General features: G+C 39.3%; 1 protein-coding gene across 3 annotated transcripts in view; it reads right to left on the reverse strand.

The window, feature by feature from the left end:
- PTPN4 (protein tyrosine phosphatase non-receptor type 4) overlaps positions 1-27,532 on the reverse strand; it is a 228,203-nt gene that overhangs the window by 161,595 nt on the left and 39,076 nt on the right. For all 3 annotated transcript variants that reach the window (NM_001266624.1, XM_015109887.3, XM_077956130.1), the window contains 1 exon segment: positions 7,144-7,298. In NM_001266624.1, coding sequence (NP_001253553.1) covers positions 7,144-7,281 — 138 coding nt within the window. In that variant the 5' untranslated portion in view covers positions 7,282-7,298.

Raw genomic sequence — 27,532 nt, forward strand, 5'->3', positions numbered from 1 at the left:
TATAAAAATACACATGAAATTCCCCTGTGGTCCTTATTTGCTTCACAGGATGTGCATACACAGGGTTAGAATCTCTAGGAGAAAATAGCTGTTAACTAAACAGAGATTTCAAAGGTTGTGCAGTTCTGAGAAGATGTGGTCCAGGCTCAGAGGAGAGAGATCTTGATGAACACCTTGGTCACTCAGTTGAGACCCTAGACAAACTGTGTCCTAGGAGTAAGAACAAAGGTGAAACAGACCTACCTTAAAAAGCTTAAAACTAACCTCCATAAGATCAAAGTGATCTGCTGGCTATTTAACTGCCTGCCATAAAATAATTCACTACTATTTAGAGGGATATAATAATCCAGAGCTCCAACAAATAGGGGTCCAAACCTTTCCTATAAAGGGCCAGAAAGTAAGTATTTTTAGGCTTTTAGGACACATAGTCTCTGTTGTACATTCTCTTTGAAAACAAACAGAGGCTGGGTATGGTGGCTCATAGCTGTAATCTCAGCGCTCTGGGAAACCGAGGTGGGAGGATTGCTTGAGGCCAGGAGTTCAAGACCAGCCTGGGCAACATCGCAAAAACAGTAACCTTTAAAAATGTAAAAAGCCATTCTTAGCTATAGGCCATGCAATAACAGCCACGAGGTTGGATTTGGCCCATGGCCATAGTATGCTGTCCATTACTCTACATTTCACTCAATGTTCAATATACAACAACAAGTTAGCAGATGTGTAAAGCAGGGGAAAGTGACTGACAATCAAGAGACAAAGCAGTCAATAAAAACAGACTTAGGGGTGATGTAAATATATGTGTAGACAAGGAGGCTCTTGCTTATCACTCCTATTCAACATAGTATTGGAAGTTCTGATCAGGGCAATCAGGCAAGGGAAAGAAAAAAAATGGTATCCAAACAGGAAGAGAGGAAGTCAACTATCCCTGTTTGTAGATGACATGATCCTATATCTAGAAAACCCCATAGTCTCAGCCCAAAAGCTTCTTAAGCTGATAAACAATTTCAGTAAAGTCTCAGGAAACAAAATCAATGTGCAAAAATCACAAGCATTCCTATACACCAACAAGAGTCAAGCCAAGAGCCAAATCAGGAATGAACTCCCATTCACAACTGCCACAAAAAGAATAAAATGTCTAGGAACACAACTAGGGAAGTTAAAGATCTCTACGAGGAGAACTACAAACAACTGGTCAAAGACATCAGAGAGGACACTAACAAATGGAAAAACATTCCATGCTCATGGATAGGAAGACTCAACATCGTTAAAATGGTCATACTACCCAAAGCAATTTATAGATTCAATGCTATTTCTATTAAACTATCATTGACATTCTTCAAAGAACTAGAGAAAACTATTTTAAAATTCATATGAAGCCAAAGAAGAAACTAAATAGTCAAGGCAATCCTAAGCAAAAAGAACAAATCTGGAGGCATCACACTACCTGACTTCAAACTATACTACAGGGCTACAGTAACCAAAAACAGTATGATACTAGCACAAAAACAGACATATAAACCAATGGAACAGAACAGAAAGCCCAGAAATAATACCACACACCTATAACTATTGAGAAGAGCAACCCCAAGACACGTAATCGTCAGATTCACCAAGGTTGAAACGAAGAAAAATATGTTAAGGGCAGCCAGAGAGAAAGGTCAGGCACATGTATCCCAGAAATTAAAGTATTAAAAAGAAAAAGAAAAAAAAGAAAAAAAGACCCAAGAACTATATATGCCTGATGAAACCACAACACGATGAAATAATAAAAGAAGAAATATGGTCACCTTAATTGTGCTCAACTATAAATTTGATTGATAAAAGAATTTTCTAGTGTTTCATATGATTACAGCCTAGGAAAAAAAGGATTTCAAAATAGATAAAAACTTTAAAAATCTATCATACACTATAAAGTTGGACTTTTCATATACTATAAAAGATGGCAAAATTATCATGTCTTTTTGTACTAAAGATAACAAACTCCATTTTAACATCTGATTTTATTTTTAAAAGTTTGGTATTTAATAAATTCTCCTTCAAGGTAGGCATTGTTGACAATCAACTTGAGAGATGTCAAGGTTAAAAATGAGGAAGGCTGAACATAAACATTTGCTCAAGGCACACTAAAATAACAGTGTAGGTATAGTTAGTAATGAAAGAAAAGACTACACTAAGAAAATTTTGGAAAATGAAAAGCAACTTAAGTGGTCACCTTAACTTAAGTGACAGAAAAAAAGCTAAACGAAAGCTAACAGTGTGAGAAAGGCCTAGGAGCAAGTTCTTTACCCCACAAACTCTAGAAATAGGGGTACAAATTATCTTTTAAAAAGAGAAGGCAGGTGTCAGGACTGAAAAAATGTTTGAGAGTCTATATAAGCAACAGCCCCTACGTGACTTCTCTCACTTCCCCTTCCCTTCAGCCAATCACCATGAGAACTGGAGATTTACTCTCTGAAGAAAATGAACCAGGACGACTCTGGAATCAGGAGCATCATGTGTAGCTGATTAATTTGTACTGTACTAATTGTACAGGCAGATTATACTGCCTGTATTGTACAGACAGAGCCTGCAAAATAAGACAGTCTAAATAGCGAATAGGGAAGTCCTCTCCAATCCCTTCCTCTCACTCAGCTCTAAGAAAACTGGCAGTAGGCTCTACAAACACAAGACCTATAAAACTATATGGCTTTGAAAATTGTGTAAATGAATAAGTCAATTACATGTACATACATACACTTATAAAATAAAACATATATAAATCAAATTTAAAAGACAGATGTGTGAGTGTCACACATACATACACATACACATTTTTTTAAAAGTATGGCACACCTGGATAAATAATTTAAATAACAAACACAAAGAGCAAGTAATAAAAATTAAACCCATCTTTCATCATCTCTGACTCCTTAAATATGGTAGCTACCCCTTGAGAAGCAAAGCAGACAGTTCTGGGATGAAATTTCTGGGTATCTATGAAGGTAGGAAGATGGGTACAGTAAGTGATGAGGAAGAGGCAAAATGGACACCTCCACCAGGATGCCATACTGGCAGACTGTATTTTCCCAGTAAGTCCAGAGCAACATTTCTGATCCCACATGATGATCCTCCACTTTTTATCAAGATGCAGTCTATTTCCTTTCACTTAACTCTCTGACAACCTTGACAAATAGAACATGGAACAAGTAACATTACATGACTTCCAAGGCCAGATTGGAAAGGCAATATGGCTACAGTCTGGCTCTCTCTCTCTCAAGATGCTCACCCTTAGAAACCAGCCACTTGGCCAGGTGCGGTGGCTCACGCCTGTAATCCCAGCACTTTGGGAGGCCGAGACTGGCGGATCACGAGGTCAGGAGATCGAGACCATCCTGGCTAACACAATGAAACCCCGTCTCTACTAAAATACAAAAAAATTAGCCGGGCGAGGTGGCAGGCGCCTGTAGTCCCAGCTACTCGGGAGGCTCAGGCAGGAGAATGGCGTGAACCCGGGAGGCGGAGCTTGCAGTGAGCCGAGATCGCGCCACTGCACTCCAGTGTGGGCGACAGAGCGAGACTCCATCTCAAAAAAAAAAAAAAAATAAACCAGCCACTGTGGTCAGGCATGGTGGCTCATGCCAGTAATTCTAGCACTTTGGGAGGTGAAGACAGGCAGATCACTGGAGTTCGAGACCAGTCTGACCAACAAGGAGAAACCCTGTCTCTACTAAAAATACAAAATTAGCCAAGTGTGGTGGCACATGCCTGTAATCCTAGCTACTAGGGAAGCTGAGGCAGGAGAATTGTTCAAACCTGGGAGGCAGAGGTTGTGGTGAGCTGAGATCGCGCCATTGTACTCCAGCCTGGGCAACAACAGCAAAACTACATCTCAAAAAAAAAAAAAAAAAGAAAGAAAGAAACCAGCCACTGTGCTATGAAGAAGTCCAGGACATAAAGAGGTCATATATAGGTGCCTCAGCCTCAGCTAAGGTTTCAGGTAACAGCCATGTCAGTGAATAAGCCTTCAAATGATTCTAGCCTCCAGTCTTTGAGTCTTCCAGCTGAGGCCTGACACATAATGGAACAAAATTAAGCCTTTTTTGTGTGTCTGTGAATCTCTGACTCACGGAATCCCTGAGGACAATACATGGTTATTTTATGCCACTAAGTTTTAGGGTAATTTCTTATGCAGTCACAGTAACTAAAATAAGCTGGCCCTCCCAGCCCTTCCTTGTTCATCATACAGGCTAATGTTAATCAGCTGCACCAAAGTAAAAGTCAAGTCAAAAATTAGGGGTAAAAATCCTCATAGATTGAAGACATCAATCCATGTAGTACAGACACTATGCATTTTAAAGTATTTAATGCAAACATATTTAGTGAGTTGTTAATGCAAACATATTTGGTGAGATGAATTCTCATGCCATGAATTCATTTAGTGACAAAGAATGCATGGCACGAGAGGGCCAATACACTCCATAGGTTGGCTACAGTAAATAAATGGTTATACCAAAGCCATAGTGAAAATAGGACTTGACACTGAAACAACGCAAGCCAACACAAACCCAGTGATAATAGGCTTATCACTCCTATGTCCACAGCAGGGAGAAAGCAAGATCTAGTGAAGTTATATCAACTCCTTCATTACAAAAATTTCCCTCAGAAAATACAGAAACAGCTTTGATGAGATAATTGCCAGATGAAAAAAAGCAGGCTTTGGCAACATGAATATTTTACCTGTGGTGCAAAAATCTTTCATGAAAAGCAATGACTCCAATGGTTGACTTTATAAATCATTGCTTGGTAGTCTCCAAAGGAAACTGAGTAGTTCTCCTTCCTGGTGAACAGAGAAATGCTGGTGAACCTGGCAGATGCCCATAAAGGATTTCTGAGACTTAATGGTACTAAGTGGACACAAGAAAACAAACACCAGAACTCTCAAACCCCCAATTAGTTTGCAGGCTGCCACATACCACTCCACAGGTTGTAAAGTATATAACTGGAGATTTATTCACATAGATTAAAAGATAAATAATCTATCTAAAAGCACAAAGCAACTCTTCTGGTTTGAATGGCCTGGGTTTAAATGCCCAGAGGAATAAATATACTACACATCCAACAATTTTTTATATACACTGTTCCTCAAGTTTTTTGATGACCTGAGATAATGGTAGAGAAAGTTTCTAGCACCACAGAATGGTAAGCTTACTTACCATTCTAGGTAATATATCCAGGTCTATTGAAACTGCCAGCTAAATATATGTAATATATATTTTTAAAATATAAACATATAAAAGTACATTAAATATATATGTCTTTCTAAAAGAGTAACTAGACAGCACATTGAAAAATACAGCATACTACTGTCAACTAAAGTGCTCAACAGAAAATTATGCTAGCTGGGAAACATACCAAACCTTTTTACAATATTTTGAAATACAGTCAAAACTATAGTTAAAATGAAAACTAAGTATTAATTAAATTTAAGCTAAGACAAAAGTTATTAAGTTTATGCCTTTTCCAAAAAAGAATTCTAACACATGAATAATAGGAAAAAAGGCTTATTTTCTTATATCAACTGTCTAATACATGAGAGTTTCTATTAAATAGAAATTTGTATGAAGTAGAATTCTCTTCTTTTATATTATCTCTTTTTGGCAAACTATATTCCAACTATGTATTAACAGATGATAGAATACAAAAGAAATCAAAAGTTTAGCTTTTTAGAAAAGCACACTAAATCAGTTGGGTATTTTAGATAATGTTGAAGGTATTTTTAATGATAATGATGGAACATTCACTACTCTGCAGCCCCTTTTTCAATGTGAAACAGCTTGGAATTTCAGATAAATTCATAATCCTGCTTATATAGTAGTACACAGAAAATTTTAAGCTTAAACTGGTAAATAAGAAAGATTTTTTTTTATTATTATGCTTTAAGTTCTAGGGTACATGTGCACAACATGCAGGTTTGATACATAGGTATACATGTACCATGCTGGTTTGCTGCACCCATCAACTCATCATTTACACTGGGTATTTCTCCTAATGCTATCTCTCCCCCAGTCCCTCACCCCCCAACTGGCCCTGGTGTAGGATTCATATTTTATATTACTTAAAGATTTCGAAGTATAGAAATACCCAAGTAATACAGCAGAAAACACCCTGAAGAATTTGGAAATAACAAAACATCCTGAAGAATAAGAACTCCAGTTTGAATACAGACTGAATATATTATTATTTTCATAAAGTTAAATTTAGGTATGTGGTAATTATGAGATTCTTGGGATGCTAAAGTACTTATTTTCAAAAGGTTCAGGGAAAAAAATCATGAAGAGAGAAGGAAACATAAAGCAAATGTGCAAAATGTTAACACTGGGTCAATCTAGGTAAAGGGTATATGGGTATTCATCATAGTATTATTTCACCTTTTCTATATAAGTTGAAAAGTTTTTAAATAAAAAGGGAGAATACATTTTTTATATGTATCAAGATATGTACAAGAATGTTCACAGCAGTATTATTTGTAAGAGCCCAAAGTGGAAACAAATCCAAATATATACCAACAATAAACTGGACAAGTAAACGGTAAGTAAAAGGATAAGTAAACTACAGTATATTCATACAAAAGGGTACTACAGAGCAATAACAATGAACTAACTACTATTAACACACCACATGGGTAAAACTTACAAATAACAATGAGCAAATAAAGCTAGACACAAATAGGATGAACAAATATTTGTTAAATAAATATTTCGACGACAGATAAGATCAGGGCTGTCATTTATTTTTGTTCAGGAAAAATTTTACTCACAGGCAGTACCAGTAAAATTACCATAAAAATGTATAAATTATTTAGAACAACAAATTCTTTTCAGGCCCCCTCAAGCACACTTATGAAAATCGCACACATACTATGGATCTGCTTACTAATCATAAGACACACTGTTGGTTTCTCAACAATGTCCAGTGAGCAACACTTTTTAAAAAGACCCAGTTTGAATGAGAGCATGCACCTGATACAATCCTGCACCAGAAAGACTTTTTTACTTGAATAAGACTTTTCAAACTCTACTATAATTTAATAATCCTAGTTTACATATATAACTGAATTCAGACTTACAGCCAGAGATTATTTTTTAAAAGACACAAAATACTTACATTGACTTTGAAAGCTTGTACAGTGTTATCCAGAAGAAGGATGTTGCAAACCACTTCTGTATGCTGTCTGTCTCGGGCCAACTCTGATGCTCGTACATTGTAGGTTCTGCCAGCAGGCAATCGGAAACGTGAGGTCATTACTGTCCACACAAAGTCTAAGTAAAAAAAAAAATAAATAAAATAAAATAATAACTAAATAAAAGGTTGGTAAAATATATGCTGTAGTTTAAAAGGCAAAGTTATTATATTTTTTTCAATTAAAACTTAGGTGGAAAACAGTTATAAATTTTGAAACACCAGAATAAGAATTGTTGTAGGTATAAGTTAGATATATATAGTTCATCATCAAACTAAAGTTACCACCTGCTTTGAAAAAGAGCTTTTTTTTTTTTTTTTTACTGCTCCATCCAGAAGATTTAATGCATAAATTTTTTAAGAAGTCATATTCCAATTCAAAATATGTAAACTCTGGAGTAGCCAAAAGGGGTGGGAGTATTATGCTGCCTTAGGAAGGTGGATATTACTCATTGATGCAGGTATTTTAAAACACTGTAGAATGACAACAGGAGGAAAAATTATTTAACTTTGGCAGGCCCTTCCTTTTTTAAAAAAACTTAAGGTGTTGGGGAAACGTAGAAGTTAAAAAAAAAAAAAAAAAAAACCCTTCATTTTAACCATCCTCAAAATTCAACCTAATAGTATTGTTGGTATTATTTCTAAGAAAACAAAAGCAAAATAGAAAAGGTGACCAATCTTTGCTCCTGAATTTTTAACCTAAGAGGTAAAAACTAGATGGTCTATAAAACAGAAATCACAGTGATATCAGCAATACTAGATGTTTAAAGACAATGAAGCTGTAGCTTCAAAGTTGTGAAAGAATATTCTTTGAAACACTGACTTATATACCTAGAAAATTAACATTAAGGTAGGAGGGAAAAAAAAATCTTAAAACACTCAGGCATTTAAGGATTCAAACTTTAAAACACATAACACTCTGTCTTAAAGACAATTAGGTAAAGGAAACACACTAAACTAGAAGAAAGACTAGTATATGGGATGTTTGAATATGAGTAAGCAGTAAGTAGTAAGCAGTATGAATAATAAGTAAGCAAAATATAATAAAAATAGTATTTCAAATCAGTGGTAATAATTGGAGTTGATCTCTCATAGATTATTCATTTCAAAAGATTAAAGCTCAAAGTAAAAGCCAATGTTATATAAATATAAAAATAGTGTAAGGGAAAAAAGTCTTACTATGTTGACAAGGAGGCGCTTGCCAAGTAAAATTCCAAAATTAAAAGACAGTGATTGGGCTGGGTGAAGTGGCTTATGGCTGTAATCCCAACAATTTGGAAGGTGGGAGGATTGCTTCAGGACAGGAGTTTGAGATCAGCCTGGACAACACAGGGAGGCCCTGTTTCTATAAAAAAGAATGTTTTAAAAATTAGTGGGCCTCTTTCATTTCGTTGAGCAGTGGTTTGTAGTTCTCCTTGAAGAGGTCCTTCACATCCGTTATAAGCTGGATTGCTAGGTAATTTATTCTCTTTGTAGAAATTGTGAATGGGAGTTCACTCATGATTTGGCTCTCTGTTTGTCTGTTATTGGTGTATAGGAATGGTTGTGATTTTTGCACATTGATTTTGTATCCTGAGACTTTGCTGAAGTTGCTTATCAGCTTTAGGAGATTTTGGGCTGAGAAGATGGAGTTTTCTACATATACAATCATGTCATCTGCAAACAGGGACAATTTGACTTCCTCTTTTCCTAACTGAATACCCTTTATTTCTTTCTCTTGCCTGATTACTCTAGCCAGAACTTCCAACACTATGTTGAATAGGAGTGGTGACAGAGGGCATCGCTGTCTTGTGCCAGTTTTCAAAGGGAATGCTTCCAGTTTTTACCCATTCAGTATGATATTGGCTGTGGGTTTGTCATAAATAGCTCTTATTGTTTTGAGATATGTTCCATCAATACCGAATTTATTGAGAGTTTTTAGCATGAAGCGCTGTTGAATTTTGTCAAAGGCCTTTTCTGCATCTATTGAGATAATCATGTGGTTTTTGTCATTGGTTCCGTTTATGTGATGGATTACGTTTATTGATTTGTGTATGCTGAACCAGCCTTGCATCCCAGGGATGAAGCAAACTTGATCTTGGGGGATAAACTTTTTGATGTGTTCCTGGATTTGGTTTGCCAGTATTTTATTGAGGATTTTTGCATTGATGTTCATCAGGGATACTGGTCTAAAATTCTCTTTTTTTGTTGTGTCTCTGCCAGGCTTTGGTATCAGGATGATGTTGGCCTCATAAAATGAGTTAGGGAAGATTCTCTCTTTTTCTATTGATTGGAATAGTTTCAGAAGGAATGGTACCAGCTCCTCCTCTTTGTAACTCTGGTAGAATGTGGCTATGAATTCGTCTGGTCCTGGACTTTTATTGGTGGGTAGGCTATTAATTATTGCCTCAATTTCAGAGCCTGTTATTCGTCTATTCAGAGATTCAACTTCTTCCTGGTTTAGTCTTGGGAGGGTGTATGTGTCCAGGAATTTATCCATTTCTTCTAGATTTTCTAGTTTATTTGCATACAGGTTTTTATAGTTGATGGTAGTTTGTATTTCTGTGGGATCTGTGATGATATCCCCTTTATCATTTTTTATTGTGTCTATTTGATTCTTCTCTCTTTTCTTCTTTATTAGTCTGGCTAATGGTCTATTTTGTTGATCTTTTCAAAAAACCAGCTCCTGGATTCATTGATTTTTTGAAGGGGTTTTTGTGTCTCTATCTCCTTCAGTTCTGCTCTGATCTTAGTTATTGCTTGCCTTCTGCTAGCTTTTGAATGTGTTTGCTCTTGCTTCTCTAGTTCTTTTCATTGAAATGTTAGGGTGTCGATTTTAGATCTTTCCTGCTTTCTCCTGTGGGCATTTAGTGCTATAAATTTCCCTCTACACACTGCTTTAAATGTGTCCCAGAGATTCTGGTACATTGTGTCTTTGTTCTCATTGGTTTCCAACAACATCTTTATTTCTGCCTTAATTTTGTTATTTATCCAGCAGTCATTCAAGAGCACATTGTTCAGTTTCCATGTAGCTGTGTGGTTTTTTGTGAGTTTCTTAATCCTGAGTTCTAATTTGATTGCATTGTGGTCTGAGAGACAGTTTGTTGTGATTTCTGTTCTTTTACATTTGCTGAGGAATGCTTTACTTCCAACCATGCGGTCAATTTTGGAATAAGTGCAATGTAGTGCTGGAAAGAATGTACATTCTGTTGATTTGGGGTAGAGAGTTCTGTAGATATCCATTAGGTCTACTTGGTGCAGAGCTGAGTTCAAGTCCTAGATATCCCTGTTAATCTTCTGTCTTATTGATTTGTCTAATACTGACAGTGAGGTGTTAAAGTCTCCCATTATTATTGTGTGGGAGTTTAAGTCTCTTTGTATGTTTCTAAGGACTTGCTTTATGAATCTGGGTGCTCCTGTATTGGGTGCATATATATTTAGGATAGTTAGCTCTTCTTGCTGAATTGATCCCTTTACCATTATGTAATGGCCTTCTTTGTCTCCTTTGTCTCTTTTGATCTTTGTTGCTTTAAAGTCTGTTTTATCAGAGACTAGGATTGCAACCCCTGCTTTTTTTTTTTTTTTGCTTTCCATTTGCTTGTTAGATATTCTCCCAAACCTTTATTTTGAGCCTATGTGTGTCTCTGCATGTGAGATGGGCCTCCTGAATACAGCACACTGATGGTTCTTGACTCTTTATCCAATTTGCCAGTCTGTGTCTTTTAATTGGGGCATTTAGTCCATTTACATTTAAGGTTAATATTGTTATATGTGAATTTGATCCTGTCATTATGATGTTAGCTGGTTATTTTGCCCGTTAGTTGATGCAGTTTCTTCCTAGCATTGATGGTCTTTACAATTTGGCATGTTTTTACAGTGGCTGGTACCAGTTGTTCCTTTCCATGTTTAGCGCTTCCTTCAGGAGCTCTTGTAAGGCAGGCCTGGTGGCCTCTCAGCATTTGCTTGTCTGTAAAGGATTTTATTTCTCCTTCACTTTTGAAGCTTAGTTTGGCTGGATATGAAATTCTGGGGATAAAAGAGGACACAACCAAATGGAAGAACATTCCATGCTCATGGATAGGAAGAATCAACATCATGGAAATGGCCATACTGCCTAAGGTAATTTATAGATTTAATGCCCTTCCCATCAAGCTACCAATGATTTCCTTCGCAGAACTGGAAAAAACTACTTTAAAGTTAATATGGAACCAAAAAAGAGTCCACATTGCGAAGACAATCCTAAGCAAAAAGAACAAAGCTGGAGGCATTTCGCTATCTGACTTCAAACTATGCTACAAGGCTACAGTAACCAAAACAGCACAGTACTAAAACAGACAAATAGACCAATGGAACAGAACAGAGGCCTCAGAAATAACACCACACATCTACAACCATCTGATCTTTGACAAACCTGAGAAAAACAAGAAATGGCCCCATTTAATAAATGGTGCTGGGAAAACTGGCTAGCCATATGTAGAAAGCTGAAACCCTTCCTTACACCTTATACAAAAATTAATTCAAGATGGATTAAAGACTTAAATGTTAGACCTAAAACCATAAAAACCCTAGAGGAAAGCCTGGCAATACCATTCAGGACATAGGCATGGGCAAGGACTTCATGTCTAAAACACCAAAAGCAATGGCAAAAACAAAACAAAAAAATAGACAATGAGATCTAATTAAACTAAAGAGCTTTTGCACAGCAAAAGAAACTACCATCAGAGTGAACAGGCAACCTACACAATGGGAGAAAATTTTTGCAATCTACTCATCTGACAAAGGGCTAATATCCAGAACCTACAAAGAACTTAAACAAATTTATAAGAAAAAAACAACCCCATCAAAAAGTGGCAAAGGATATGAACAGACACTTCTCAAAAGAAGACATTTATGAAGCCAACAGACACATGAAAAAATGCTCATCATCACTGGTCATCAGAGAAATGCAAATCAAAACCACAATGAGACACCATCTCATGCCAGTTAGAATGGCAATCATTAAAAAGTCAGGAAACAACAGATGCTGGAGAGGATGTGGAGAAATAAGAACACTTTTACACTGCTGGTGGAACTGTAAACTAGTTCAACCACTGTGGAAGACAGTGTGACGATTCCTCAAGGATCTAGAACTAGAAATACCATTTTACCCAATAATCCCATTACTTATAACCCAAAGGATTATAAATCATGTTACTATAAAGACACATACACACGTATGTTTGTTGCAGCACTATTCACACTAGCAAAAACTTGGAACCAACCCAAATGTCCATCAATGATAGACTGGATTAAGAAAATGTGGCACATATACACCATGGAATACTATGCAGCCATGAACAAGGATGGGTTCATGTCCTTTGCAGGGACATGGATGAAGCTGGAAACCATCATTCTGAGCAAAGCATCACAAGGACAGAAAACCAGACACCACATGTTTTCACTCATAGGTGGGAACTGAACAATGAGAACACTTGGACACAGGACAGGGAACATCACACACGGGGGCCTGTTCGTGGGGTGGAGGGCAGGGGGAGGGATAGCATTAGGAGAAATACCTGATGTAAATGACGAGTTAATAGGTGCAGCAAACCAACACGGCACATGCATACCTATGTAACAAACCTGCACATTGTGCACATGTACCCTAGAACTTAAAGTATAATTTAAAAAAAAACAAAATTAGCTGGGCATGGCAGCATGCGCCTGTAGTCCTAGCGACTCAGGAGGCTGAGGTAGGAGGATCCCTTGAGCCCAGGAGTTCAAGGTAACAGTGAGTACAGTGGTAACCATTGTACTCCAGTGTCAGAGACAGAGAGAAACCCTGTCTCTAAGAAACTAAAATGACAGTGATTGGTAGAGTGGGGGTGGGGATGGGGTACATGGCCCAGCTATAATACTGTCTCCCAGAAACTCTCCTCACATATAAAAATACAGGCAGGTGGAAAGTACAAGGATGGAAAGAGATGTATCATGGAAATATTAATCAATAGGAAGAAGAGTACCAATATTAGTATCAGATAAAGTAGACTTGGGAACAAATAAAATTCGTAAGAACAGGTTAGGCATTACATAATGATAAAACGGTCAAGCCACCAAGACATTACCAATCCTAAATGTGGATGTACCAACCAACAGAGCTGCAAAAATATATGAAGCAAAAACTGTCGAACTGAAATAAAAAAAGATAAATCCCACAATTATAGGAGAGTTCAACTCCCCTTTCTCAATAATTGATACAACTAGGTAAATTAGCAAGAATATAAGAGAACTTACCAACCAACTTACCAACCAACAGGATCTAATCATGACTATTTATAGAACACTCTAGCAAAGACAACACAATACTCATTATTTTTAAACGTCCACTGAACATTTCAAGAGAGACCATATCCTGGGCTAAGAAACAAATCTAAATATTTAAAGAACTGAAATTATGCAAAATGTATTCTGAGAACAATGGAATCAAACCAGAATCAACAACAGAAAGATAACAGAATAATCTCCAAACACGTAGAAACTAAACAAGTCTACTAATCCACTGGACAAAGAGGAAATCTTAAGGAAAAATCAAGATTCACTGACTGAATAAAAATGAAAACACAACATACCAAAATTTCTGAGACAAGATTAAAGCAGTGCTGACAGACATCTACAGCAATATATGCATAGAACAGAAAACAGGAAATGTCTCAAATCAGTAATCTAACCTCCCTCCTCAAGAACCTAGACAAAGAGCTAAATGAACTCATAGCAAGCAGAAGGAAGGAAATAACAAAGAACAGAAATCAATGAAATTAAAGAAAATAAAAAAGAGAAAATCAACAGGGGAAAAAAGTTAGTTCTTTAAAGGATCAATAAACATAATAAACCTCTAGCAAGGCTAACAAAGAAACAGAAAACACAAATCGCTAACATTAGGAATGAAACAGAGGATACCACACAAACTTTGCAAACATTGAAATGGTAATACTACAAACAACTTATTCATAAATTTGACATAAAAAGAACCAATTCCATGAAAGGCACAAACTGCCAAAATTCAGTCAATATGAAACAGAAAATTTAAACAGCCCTATAACTATTTTAAAAATTGAATTCATAATTCTAAAACTCACCCAACAGAATATTCAAACACAAAGGGTTTCCTGGGAAAATATGCCTACCATTTAAAGAAAAATTAACACAATTTCTAGATGATCTCTTCCAGAAAGCAGAATAGAAAAGGATACTTCTCAAATCATTCTATGTAGCCAATTTTACCCTGATGGAAAAAGCAGACAAAAACATAAAGAAAGAAAACTACAAACTAATATTCCTCATGAATACAGACACAAAAACACTTAATAAAATACAAGAAACCAGAATTCAGCAATATGTAAAAAGAATTACATACCATGTACCAAGCAGGTTTTATTTCAAAGGTGCAAAAAGTTTCACCCAATATTTTAACAACCAATCAATATAAACCACCTTATTAACAGACTAAGGGAGAAAAATCACATGACATTTTCAATCAATGCAGAAAAGCATTTGACAAAATTCACCACCCATTCATAATAAAAATTCTTAGAAAACTAGAAATAGGCCGGGCGCGGTGGCTCAAGCCTGTAATCCCAGCACTTTGGGAGGCCGAGACGCGTGGATCACAAGGTCAGGAGATCGAGACCATCCTGGCTAACACAGTGAAACCCCGTCTCTACTAAAAAATACAAAAATCTAGCCGGGCGAGGTGGCGGGCGCCTGTAATCCCAGCTACTACTTGGAGGCTGAGGCAGGAGAATGGTGTAAACCCGGGAGGCGGAGCTTGCAGTGAGCTGAGATCTGGCCACTGCACTCCAGCCTGGGCGACAGAGCGAGACTCCGTCTCAAAAAAAAAAAAAAAAAAGAAAACTAGATAAAAAAGAGCATCTACAAAAAAATCCACAGCTAACATCAAACTTAATGGTTAAAGCCTGAATGCTTTCCCCTATAACCAGGAATAAGGCAAGGAAGGGTATCTGCTCTCACCACTCATATGCAACATAATGCTGGAAGTCCTAGCCTATGCTGTGAGGTTAAAAAAAAGGAAGAGGACTGGGCGCGGTGGCTCACGCCGGTAATCCCAGCACTTCGGGAGGCCAAGACAGGTGGATTACAAGGTCAGGAGATCGAGACCATCCTGGCTAACACAGTGAAACCCCATCTCTCCTAAAAATACAAAAAATTAGCCATGCATGGTGGCAGGCACCTGTAATCCCAGCTACTTGAGAGACTGAGGAAGGAGAATTGCTTGAACCCGGGAGGCAGAGGTTGCAGTGAGCCAAGATTGCGCCACTGCACTCCAGCCTGGATGACAGAATTAGACTCTGTCTCAAAAAAAAAAAAAGAAAAAAGAAAAAAAAAAAGGAAAGAAAGAACAGAAAAAGAAAGAAATAGCATACAGGAATAAATCATTTGCAGATGACATAATGTTTACAAAGAAAATCCCAAGGAATCTACAAAAGCACTCCTAGAACTAGTAAGTAAGTTCAGCAATGTCACCCAATACATCAACATACAAAACTCAATTTTATTTGTATATGTTAGAAATAAATATGAGGAGTCAAATTTAAAATAGAGTATCATTTGCAACTGCTAAATAAAAAACAAAATACTTAGGTGTAAATCTAACAGAACACATACAGAACTTCTATGCTAAAAACTACAAAATGCTGATGAAAAAAATTAAAGAAAATCTAAATAAATGGAGAGACATAACTATGTTCATGGATTAGAACACTCAAACTAGTAAACATGTCAATTCTCTCCAAATAGGCATAAAGGTTTAATGTAATGTCTATCAAAATCCCACTACTTTTTTTGCAGGTAATTTTATTCTAAAATTAATATGGAAGGCCGGGAGCAGTGACTCACGCCTGTAATCCCAGAACTTTGGGAGGCCTAGGCAGGCAGATGACTTGAGGCCAGGAGTTCAAGACCAGCCTGGCCAACTTGGGAGAAACCCCATCTCTACTAAAAATACAAAAATTAGCCAGGCGTGGTGATGCACGTTTGTAATCCCAGCTACTGGGGAGGCTAAGGCAGGAGAATCACTTGAATCCAGGAGGCGGAAGCTTCAGTGAACCAAGATCGTGCCACTGCACTCCAGCTTGGGTGACAGATTTTTAAAAAATTAAAAAAGTAATATGGAAAGGCAAAGGAATCATTGTAGCAAAAACAATTTTGAAAAAGACTAAAGTGGGAGTAACTATACTCCCACTCCCAAAGAAGAATAAACTGGGAATCCCTCTCCCAGATTTTATGATTATGTACCTACATTTATCGAGACTGTGTGGTAACGACAGAAGAAGAGACACCGAGATCACTGGAACAAAATAGTTACCACACAAGTATAGCCAACTGATTTTTAACAAAGGTACAATTCAACAGAGAAAGGACGACCTTTTCAACAAACAGTGCTGAACCAGTCAGAAATTCATACACAAAATGAAAACCGAACCTCAACATAAACCTCACACCTTATGCAAAATATTACTCACTGACTCAGTTTTAAATGTAAAACCTAAAACTGTAACTTTTAGAAGAAAAGATACGAGAAAATCTCAGGGACCTAGGTATGGTGAAGTGTTCTTAGATGTGACATCAAGAGCATGATTCATAATAAAAAAAAAGGACAAATTAGATATGTCATCAAAATTTAAAACTTAAGACTGTAAAAAAGATAGTCTGCAAAACATTTATCTAACAATGGACTAGTACTCAGAATATATAATAAAACTCTCAAAACTCAACAGTAAAAAAAAAAAAAAAAAAATTCAAATAATCCAATTGGAAAATGGACAAAAAAACATTAAAAGACATTTTACCAAACAGGATATTCAGATGGTCATTAAGCACATGAAAGGATGCTCAATCTGAGCCATTTGGGAAATGTAAATTAAGACCATTATGAGATAACATGATATACCTATTTAGCCAAAATAAAAAATAGTGGCATTTTGGTAAAGATGCTGAGAAACTGGATCTCTGACAAAATCCTGAAAAAAATACATACAATTCAAACATCCTACTATAAGTAGGACGTAGAGGAATGTTAAAAATGATGATTGTTGCCGGGCGCGGTGGCTCTCGCCTGTAATCCCAGCACTTTGGGAGGCCGAGACAGGCGGATCACAAGGTCAGGAGATCGAGACCATCCTGGCGAACACGGTGAAACCCCGTCTCTACTAAAAATACAAAAAACTAGCCGGGCGAGGTGGCGGGCGCCTGTAGTCCCAGCTACTCAGGAGGCTGAGGCAGGAGAATGGCGTCAACCCGGGAGGCGGAGCTTGCAGTGAGCGGAGATCGCGCCACTGCACTCCAGCCTGATGATACAGCCAGACTCCCTCTTAGGCCGAGACGGGCGGATCACGAGGTCAGGAGATCGAGACCATCCGGGCTAACACGGTGAAACCCCGTCTCTACTAAAAAATACAAAAAACTAGCTGGGCGAGGTGGCGGGCGCCTATAGTCCCAGCTACTCGGGAGGCTGAGGCAGGAGAATGGCGTGAACCCGGGAGGCGGAGCTTGCAGTGAGCTGAGATCTGGCCACTGCACTCCAGCCTGGGTGACAGAGCGAGACTCTGTCTCAAAAAAAAAAAAAAATAATAATAATAAAATAAAAATTAAAAAAAATGATTGCATCCTCTTAGAATTAAAAGAATATATGAGAACAAAGGGCTCTTTAAAGCCATCTGGAGGAATGAAGTCATTACACGTTTTTCCTTTAATAAGGTATTATCTCCCTTTTTCCCAAAAAGAATGTATCGACTCACATTTTTTTTTCTATTGTATCTTCTATACGTAACTTAAGAAAATGAAGAAAAATTACTTTCATAATGGTCAAACACATTTTTATTTTACAAACTAGATCACTGGAAGAGTCTAAAATTTTCTGAATGGTATTTTTCTTGACCAGAAAATAATTACATTAAAAGCATGATCAACTCCTGATTTTATGAAGTGAAGACACAGGAAAAGAGAACCAGCACCTGAAGCTAACCCACCTAGTTAGCTTTAACAAAAGTCTTTTCCTTCATTTCTGTTTTCTGTTTCCTGGGGAAATGTTTTGGAATTACAAACCCCATTATATTCTTTCAGTTCCAAGAAGAATAAATTCTGTGAGTGAAAAAAGTGCCTAAATTAGGCAAACTTCTTAGAAAGGTGAGAATCTGTAAGCTCAATTATTTCAAATGTGCTTAGAGCGGTAGCAGACTTACAGCCAGATACAAAGGTGATTCTTCATGCTCCCAACCTAAAGTATAATAACCAAATTACCATGTTTAGTATTTCCCTTTTGACTGGCCAACTTTAAAACAAAAAATTTGCCATTACACATACATCTTATTTCTAAGGATTTTTAACAAGGGTTATCATCAACTGAAGTGTTTTTGTTTTTTTTCCAAATGTTCTACTAATTTGTTTGATAACTTTTTCTTTTTATTATTATACTTTAAGTTCTAGGGTACATGTGCATAACGTGCAGGTTTGTTACATATGTATACTTGTGCCATGTTGGTGTGCTGCACCCATCAACTCGTCAGCACCCATCAACTTGTCATTTTCATCAGGTATAACTCCCAATGCAATCCCTCCCCCCTCCCCCTGTTTGATAACTTTGGGTTGGATAGTTTGTCAATAAAATATTTCCAATACTAAGAAGCAGTCATCATTGAAATAATCACTGTTCCTGTTTTATTATAGCTTTTCGGCATTTCACTTATGGAGATTAAAAATAGCTGTGACAAAAATTAGTATCAGTAGTTTGAACTTTGCTACTACAATCTCTACAGACCAATAGAGGAACATTAAATCATCCTAGTTTCCAAAAATCTGAAGCCGAAAAATAACATTCAAATGTTCCTAACAACTTCACCTGCCATAACAACTATGAAAGATGATTGTGTAGAGCTACATTTTGGTTATCTCCTGGGTTTTATAAGGTTTATCACTCGATCAGAGAGAAGCCAAGGAGGAGCCATCAAACAATACATCCAATAAAGCATTCATTAACTATCAACAGTGTATTTTCCACTCTTCAGGTCCTGACAATCAGCACTCCTCCCAGCCTGCTTTTCTGCCTCATACTCCACTAGTTACAGCTGTGAATAAATTGGTCTGACACTATAAGCTGAGTCTTTGAAGATGAATAAACAATAGTTAATAAAACAGTATATTTAGAGAACCTATCTGAATATGGTATTAATCTATCCAAATAAATATAGACCTAAAGCTTAAGTGAATTGTCTAATCAGCTCTTGATTTTTCCATAAACTAACAAAATATTTTTAGTTACCAAGGTATCAAATATATTCCCACTTCTTGCCACATTTACTTTTCACTTCACAATGCAATAATTATTAATTTCTGGAGAATTCACTACTTGAAAATTCTCTCTTTGGGAAAAAATATGCTAAATCTTCATGTTTTAAAAGGGAAAACAAGGTCAAATAAAATTATTTATCACATCTTTACTTTTCCATTTGAAAGGTGTTGCAGCTGGCCGGGCATGGTGACTCATGCCTGTAATCCCAACACTTTGGGAGGCCATGGCGGGCGGGTCACCTGAGGTCCAGAGTTCAGGACCAGCCTGGCCAACATGGTGAAACCCCGTCTCTACTAAAAATACAAACATTAGCCAGGCATGGTGGCGGGTGCCTGTCATCCCAGCTACCCAGGAGGCTGAGGCAGGAGAATTGCTTGAACCTGGAAGTCGGAGGTTGTGGTAAGCTGAGATCACGCCATTGCACTCCAGCCTGGGTGACAAGCGCAAAACTCCATCTCAAAAAAAAAAGATGTTACAGTAAAATTGATATATATGTATAAATAGCTGCTGACAGTAGGAAAGAGCCCATTTCTTTTAAAAAGGGATTATAAATTATAATCTATAAAAATGTCCATTCCTTTAAACATATTTAATGTACCTATAAAATTGTAAATATTCTAAAAGTGTAAAAATCAAGATAAATATTTTTATGTTCACAAAATATGTAAAAAGTTATATACATTATGTTAAGTGAAAGAGTTGAACATAAATGATGTTCAAACTATAAAACATATGAACAAATACAGAAAAAGAAGCAGCGCTCAGGCAAATGCATACCATGATTGGTGAATTAAAATTCTGTGATACAATTTTTTCATATTTAAAATTCCATTAACATTATCTATTTTGTTTAATAAAAATATGCATGCTGTTTCCGACCTTCTTTTAACTTCAAAGGTCGAATGGCAAAAACTTAGTTATTTTTTCCATTACTATAAATACAGATTAAAGGGTTTAGGCCATAGAAGACAAACGACATGACCATATGCAGCAGCAGCAAGAAAGCACAAGAAAGATGGACTAAAGGTGGCAGACAATGGAGGAAAGGGATCAGCTGGATCTTCTTGACCTGATAAAGGACATCTATGGAAAACATATTTAACATCGCACTTAATGGCAAAAAACTGAACATCTTTCATCTAATATCAGGAACAAAACAAAGATGTCCATCTAATTTTACCACTTCTAAAACAACTCTGAAAAAGAAGGACACCGTAGGGGAGTAAATATACCTGATTTCAAGACTTACTATAAAGCTAGCAAAACCAAGACAATGTCATACAGGCATCAAGATAAGAAAAACAGATCAATGGAACAAAACAGTCCGGAACAATACCCACACTTTGCAAAAGGTAAAAAGGGAATTCAGTGGAGAGTGGCTAATCTTTTCTTCATCACTCTTTTGACTTCATCAAAATTAAACTATCTGCTGTTCAAAAGGCACTGCTAAGAGAATGAAAAGACAACCCAGAGGCTGGGAAAATAATTTGCAAAAGCACATAGGACTTGTATCCAAAATATAAGGAACTCTCAAAACTAAATAAAAAGAAAAAAAAAACCCAATTAAAAAAACTAGGCCAAAGATCTAAACAGATACTTCACCAGAGAAGATATACAGATGGCAAATAACCATACAAAAAGATGCTCAACATCATGAGACATTAGGCTCAGGCAAATTAAAACCATGCGATATCACTATCTACCTATCAGAATGGCAAAACACACACACACACACACAGCAGTGACAATGCCAAATGCTGGAAATGATCTAGAGAAAATACATCTCTCATTCATCACTGGTGGGAATATAAAATGTTGTAACAATGTTGGAAAACAACTGGCTTACAAAATTGAACATATTCCTGCTTTATGAGCTATCTATTGCATTCCTAGGTAACAAATGCATAGATCCACATAAAGATCTGTTTATGAATGTTTTATTATATCCCAAAACTGTAAACAAGCATCTACTAATAGATAAATTGGTTTATTCATATGTGATATTTATTAATTGACCTGTAGTATATCAGTAAAATGGAAAACAAGTAATAAAATAGAACTATTCATACATGCAACATAGACAAATCTAAAAATAATTATGAGAGAAACAAATTAGACCAAAAAAAGAGTATATACTGTACGATTCGATTTGTTTGAAATTCTACAAAACGCAAACAAAGTTATGGTGATAGCAGATCGGCAGTTCCCTGGGGATGAGAGTCCAGTGGGGGAGGTGTGGGAGAAGGGATTACATCAAGGCACAAAAAAGAAAACCTTTCAGGAGTAATAGATATGTTCATTATTTTTATTGTGGTGGTGGTTTCACGGATGTATACACATGTCAAAATGATGGCGGCGGCAGTAGGAGCAGCCACTGCCATCACGCCAGCTGCAGTGGGGAGGTCAGAGCAGTGGCAGCAGGAGCAGCTGTGGGAACAGCAGTGGCGGCAGTGGGTCCCTTGTGTCCTGTGTCCCTGAGGCAGCCACTGTGCCACCCCCACCCTTGCATGGCCAGGTAGGACCCATTTCCAGGCCCGAAGCCTCGGCAATCTTGCTCCCCACTGCATTCCAGGGGACCGCAGGCACTACAAAGGTGGTGTAGTCAGGACTCACAAGGCCGGCCTCAAGTGTAGGGTTCATTTGTGCAGGGTTTGCCTGGCTGCAGTGCCACCTGCACCTTGCCCCAACGCCTCTCCCCACCCCCGAGTCACTGCGATGGGGCTGGGCAAGTCACCCACCAGTGAGGAAGCAGTGGTGTCGGGCACAAAGAGGTGGGGACAGAGGGCCCCAAGGCAGAACTGGGCCCAGGGCAGTGCCTTGCTCCACAGAGCTGGTGGAAGCTAAGAGCAGGCGGAAGCCCCACCCTCCCAGGCATGGATATTGCTGCGAAATTTTGGGGGACCCAGGAAGGCCCCCCTTTGCCCTCACAGGCTCACAGATGTCTGCTCCCACTGCCTGGCCTCTCCCTGTTATCAATGTCAGCTCTGATTGTGGAGCAAAGTTGAGGCCAAGCCCGGTGCTGTCACAACCCAGTCAGGTATGCATATACTAGAAGCAGTACTGACATGTCAGCCCCCTGCTACCTTGGCCCCCTCTGGACTTTGGGTGCCAACGGGCACAAGACAAAGGCCAAGGAGGGGGGTGAGGGTCACTTAGCACTGGCCTGCAGGTGCCCCTTGGCACAAACTGCCTGGGCACCATGAACGGCGGCAGGAATCAGGCTCCTGGGTGGAAGAGGCCAGCCAGGTCCCCGGTAAAGCCCCACCTTCAAGTCACAGAGAGCCTGAAGCCTGGGGGCTAGACTGCTGGTCTCATGGACCAGAGTGGGAACTTGTGGTGCCTTTTCCAGTCCGCCCATGGCCACCCATGGACCAGTCAGCAAGCACTTCCCTCTGAGGCCCATAAATCCCCAGATTCAGCCAGACTCCAGGAGATGATGGGACAACCAACTGCAGAGAGGAGGTGCCCACTTCAGGGTCTCCTCTCTGCTCAGAGCTGAGGAGACGACGGGACAACCAGCAGCCAAGAGGAACTACCCTCCCTGCTGAGAGCTGAAGAAACAATGGGACAGCCAGCTGCAGAGTAGAGCTACCCACTCTGTTGAGAGCTGAACACTCATCTGGACACTCTGACCACAGAGAGGAGCTGCCCTGCGCAGGTCTCCTCTGAGCTGTTCTGTCGCTCAATAAAGCTTCTCTTTGTCTTGCTCACTCTCCACTTGTCTGCATACCTCATTCTTCCTGGACACAGGACAAGAACTCAGGATCCATTGAATGGCAGGCTTAAAACAGCTGTAACACAAATGGGGCTGAAACACACCTCTTGCTCGCCACGTTGTGGGCGACAAGAAGGACAGAAGAGAGAAGGAGAGAAAAGCTGCACCCCTTCAGGGAGCCCAGACCTAGGAACTCCCCAAGCCAGGGCTGTGACACCCTCTTTAAGGCTCTGTGATTCCTGGCAACTCCAAGCTTCCAGGCACCACACTGCATTCCCCAGTGTCAGCCGTGAAGGCTGCTTATGGTATGCTTGATCCAGCTATAGCCTTGCACGGAGCCAGCACCCATGCCAACACCTGGAGTTGCACACCCTGCCACAGCCAGAGTGCCTGGCTGTGCATAGTGGCCAGACCCCAGCTCCACACACACCTGGCTGCTCCACGTCTGGCTCACCCTTGGCAGGTGTGGGATCCAGGCTGGTAGTGGGAACCAAGTGCAACCTGCCATGCCAAATGGATGGAACAAGCCCAGCAGGCCAGAACAAAACTCAGGCAAAGGCGCCACTGGCCACAGAGGTTTCCAGTTGGCTAAGTAACACCGCAAGGATCCTATAACAAAAACATCAAGTACTACACTCTAAACATGTGTCACTTATTATATGCTACTTTACCTCAATAAAGCTGTTTAAAAAAATCTGGCCAGACGCGATGGCTCAAACCTATAATCCCAGCACTTTGAGAGGCTGAGGTGGGCAGATAGCTTGAGTCCAGGAGTTTAAGACCAGCTTGGACAACATGGCAAAACCCCATCTCTACAAAAACAAAAAACAAAAATTAGCTAGGCATGGTGGCACGCACCTGTAATCCCAGCTGAGACAGGAGGATCACTTGAACCCAGGAGTTTAAGGCTGCTGTGAGCTATGATTAAGCCACTGCACTCCAGCCTGGGTGAAGAGTGAGACTATCACCAAACAACAACAACAACAACAACAACAACAACAAACCCTAAAAATGAAAGAAATAAACAAACTATATGGCCAAACCACCTAAGAAGCAAAATATACATGGAGTTTTGACATTTGTGGTGGGAAGTCAGGGACCCCAAACGGAGGGACCTGCTGAAGCCGTGGCAGAAGAACATAAATTGTGAAGATTTCATGGACATTTATTAGTTCCCCAACTTAATACTTTTATGCCCATCTTTACTGCAATCTCTAAACATAAATTGTGAAGATTTCATGGACATTTATCACTTTCCCAATCAATACTCATAATTTCCTATGCCTGTCTTTAATCTCTTAATCTCGTCATCTTCGTAAGTGAGGATGTATGTCACCTCAGGACCCTGTGATGATTGCGTTAACTGCACAAATTGTTTGTAAAGCATGTGTGTTTGAACAATGTGAAATCTGGGCACCTTGAAAAAGAACAGGATAACAGCGATGTTCAGGGGACAAGGGAGATAACCATTAGGTCTGACTGCCTGGGAGCCAGGCAGGACAGAGTCATGTTTCCCTTACTGCCAAAAACGGGTAAGAGAAATATCGCTGAATTCTTTCCCCAGTAAAGAATATTAATAATTGACAGCCCTGGGAAAAGAACACATTCCCAGGGGGAGGCCTCTAAAATGGCCACTCTGGGAGTGTCTGCCTTATGCAGTTGTAGACAGGGATGAAACACGCCCTGGTCTCCTACAGTGCCCCCAGGTTTGCTTGGATTAGGAAATTCCAGCCTGGTGAATTCTACTCAGACCACTTCTCTGCTCTTGAACCCTGTTTCCTGTTAAGATGTTTATCAATGACAATGCATGCACAGTAGGACATGAAACTTCTTCAGTAATTCTAGTTTTGCCCTGGCCTTGTGACCTTGCCCTGCCCATCTGCCTTGTGATATTTTATTGCCTTTGAAGCATGTGATCTCTGTGACCCACACACTATTCGTACACTCCCTCCCCTTTGAAAATCGCTAATAAAAACTTGCTGGTTTTGTGGCTCAGGGAGCATCACGGAACCTGCCGACATGTCCCCTGGACACCCAGCTTAAAAATTTCTCTCTTTTGTACTCTTTCCCTTTATTTCTCAGACTGGCTGACACTTAGGGAAAATAGAAAAGAACCTACATTGAAATACTGGGGGCTGGTTCCGACGATATCTGGCACCCAGCATGGCTTTTTCTTTTTTCCTAAGTGCATGGGGGAACCCGATTCCCTTTGGTAGGTGCAGAGAAACGTCATTGGTTCAGTCCACAGAAATGCTTGTTCGACTCCCTGACAACTGGTGAGTCTGTGTATAGTCCAGATTAACTATGGGTCACACAGAGTCTAAAAATTATACTTATCTCTTCTATATTAAACTCCGGTTAAAACAGAACAGGGTTCGAGTGCCCATGGAAAATATGGTCACTCTATTCAGGGCAGTGGAAAAATACCACCCTTGGTCTCCTGAAAAAGGAACCTTAGATATAGACCTGTTAAAACAGGGAAGGGTCCGAGTAACCATGAAAAATATGGTCACTCTATTCAGGGCGGTAGAAAAATACTGTCCTTGGTTTCCTGAAAAAGGAACCTTAGATGCACAACTATAAGATCGTGTTGGTACAACATTCCAGGAACTGGTCTCGACAGTGAATTATGTTCCTGTCACTGTTTAGGGTGACTGGGCCTTGGTATGTGCCGTCCTAATACCTCCTCAACCTTCCTCTCCCGCATGGCCTTCATTATCTGATCAGCCTCTCCCTTCATCTACTCCTCTCCCACCTAACGATTCTGAGAATTCAATGTCTAACTCCGGTGACTTTGGATTACCGGCACCCCCTGATGATCTTATTTCTTTTCACAAAGAGCTGGTACTTGTAGCTTCCGCGCCCCAACTCAGACAGCCTGGGACCATATATAGGCTAATTCTTCTCTCTTCAAACCTCCGGAGTCACCTAATTGCTCCGGGACCAAACTACAATTTACCTATAATTCTTCAGGCCCTCCACTGTAGCCCCTCACCCTCCTGTCATTTCGGTTCCTCAACCAGTCTGCGTTGATATGCGCCACTCAATCTTATGTTTTTAATAGAATTTAAGGATGCTTGTACTCAGTTGGCCTACTTCTCCTTATGTTAAAATGGTATTACAAACTTTTTGTACTGAGGTCATTTTGCTGCCTTTAGACTGGAACCTTTTGGCAAAAGCTGTTCTAACCCCATCTCAGCATTTACAATTTCATACCTGGTGGTCAGAGGAGGCCCGTTTGCAGGCTCAGCTAAATCAGACTAATGGCATTCTAGTTACTCAGGCTCAGCTCACAGGCTCTGATAGTTTCTCTGATACTTATGCCCAATTAAACTTTGATGCTCTTACCACAAAACAAGTAACAAAGGTGTGTATGAGAGCCTGGGATAAATTATGCGCCCCAGGCCAAGATCCTGTTTCTTTTACTATGGTTAAGCAAGGTCACGCTGAATAATACCCTGATTTTTTAGCTAAATTACAAGATACTGTTGAAAAATCTGTCTCTGATGAGTGCACTCAAGGTATTCTCCTTCGTATGTTAGCTTTTGAAAATGCGAACCATGAGTGTAAAATAAAATTGCCATGCGTTCCATCCAACAACAAAATTTACCTGATCACGAGGTGTTGCCTGCATATATTAAAGCTTGTGAAGGTATTGGATCAGACACCCACAAAGCTGTTCTGTGGGCATGGGCCACGAAGGACACCAATCAAACTGGCCCCACAAATTCTTTTCTTGGAGCCTGCTATAATTGCGGTCAACTTGGTCATACCTGGAAAAACTGCACTATTAAAAACCTAAAAGCAGCCAAGCCAGCTCAACAAACATGGCCAAATGCTGCTGCTACTGTTTGCCCACATTGTCACAAAGGTAAATATTGGGCAAGTAATTGTCACTCTAAGTATGATATAGATGGAAACCCCCTGCCACAGAACCAAGGAAACGGAAGTGGGGCCAGTCCCAGGCCCCAATATCAAATGGGACGCTTCGGACTCAGACCAATGTTGCATTTCCGCTTCAGGCGGAAACAGCCCCCAGCACGAATAAATTTACCTAGAGCCAACCCAGGTAGGTCCCAGCCTCTCCTTCTGTCTCAGTACAATGCTTGTCCACCTCCGCGGTAGGTGGTGGGGCAGTCGATCTCTGTAGGACCATTCCTCTAAATTTACTACCTAACTCTGCCTTTAATTGTCCCCATGGGGTTCACTGGCCCTTTACCTCAAGGTTCGGTAGGCCTGGTGCTAGGCAGGGTACCCACCTCTGCTAAAGGGATCAC

This window comes from Macaca mulatta, chromosome 12 (genome assembly GCF_049350105.2).
Source record: "Macaca mulatta isolate MMU2019108-1 chromosome 12, T2T-MMU8v2.0, whole genome shotgun sequence".
Taxonomy (NCBI): domain Eukaryota; kingdom Metazoa; phylum Chordata; class Mammalia; order Primates; family Cercopithecidae; genus Macaca; species Macaca mulatta.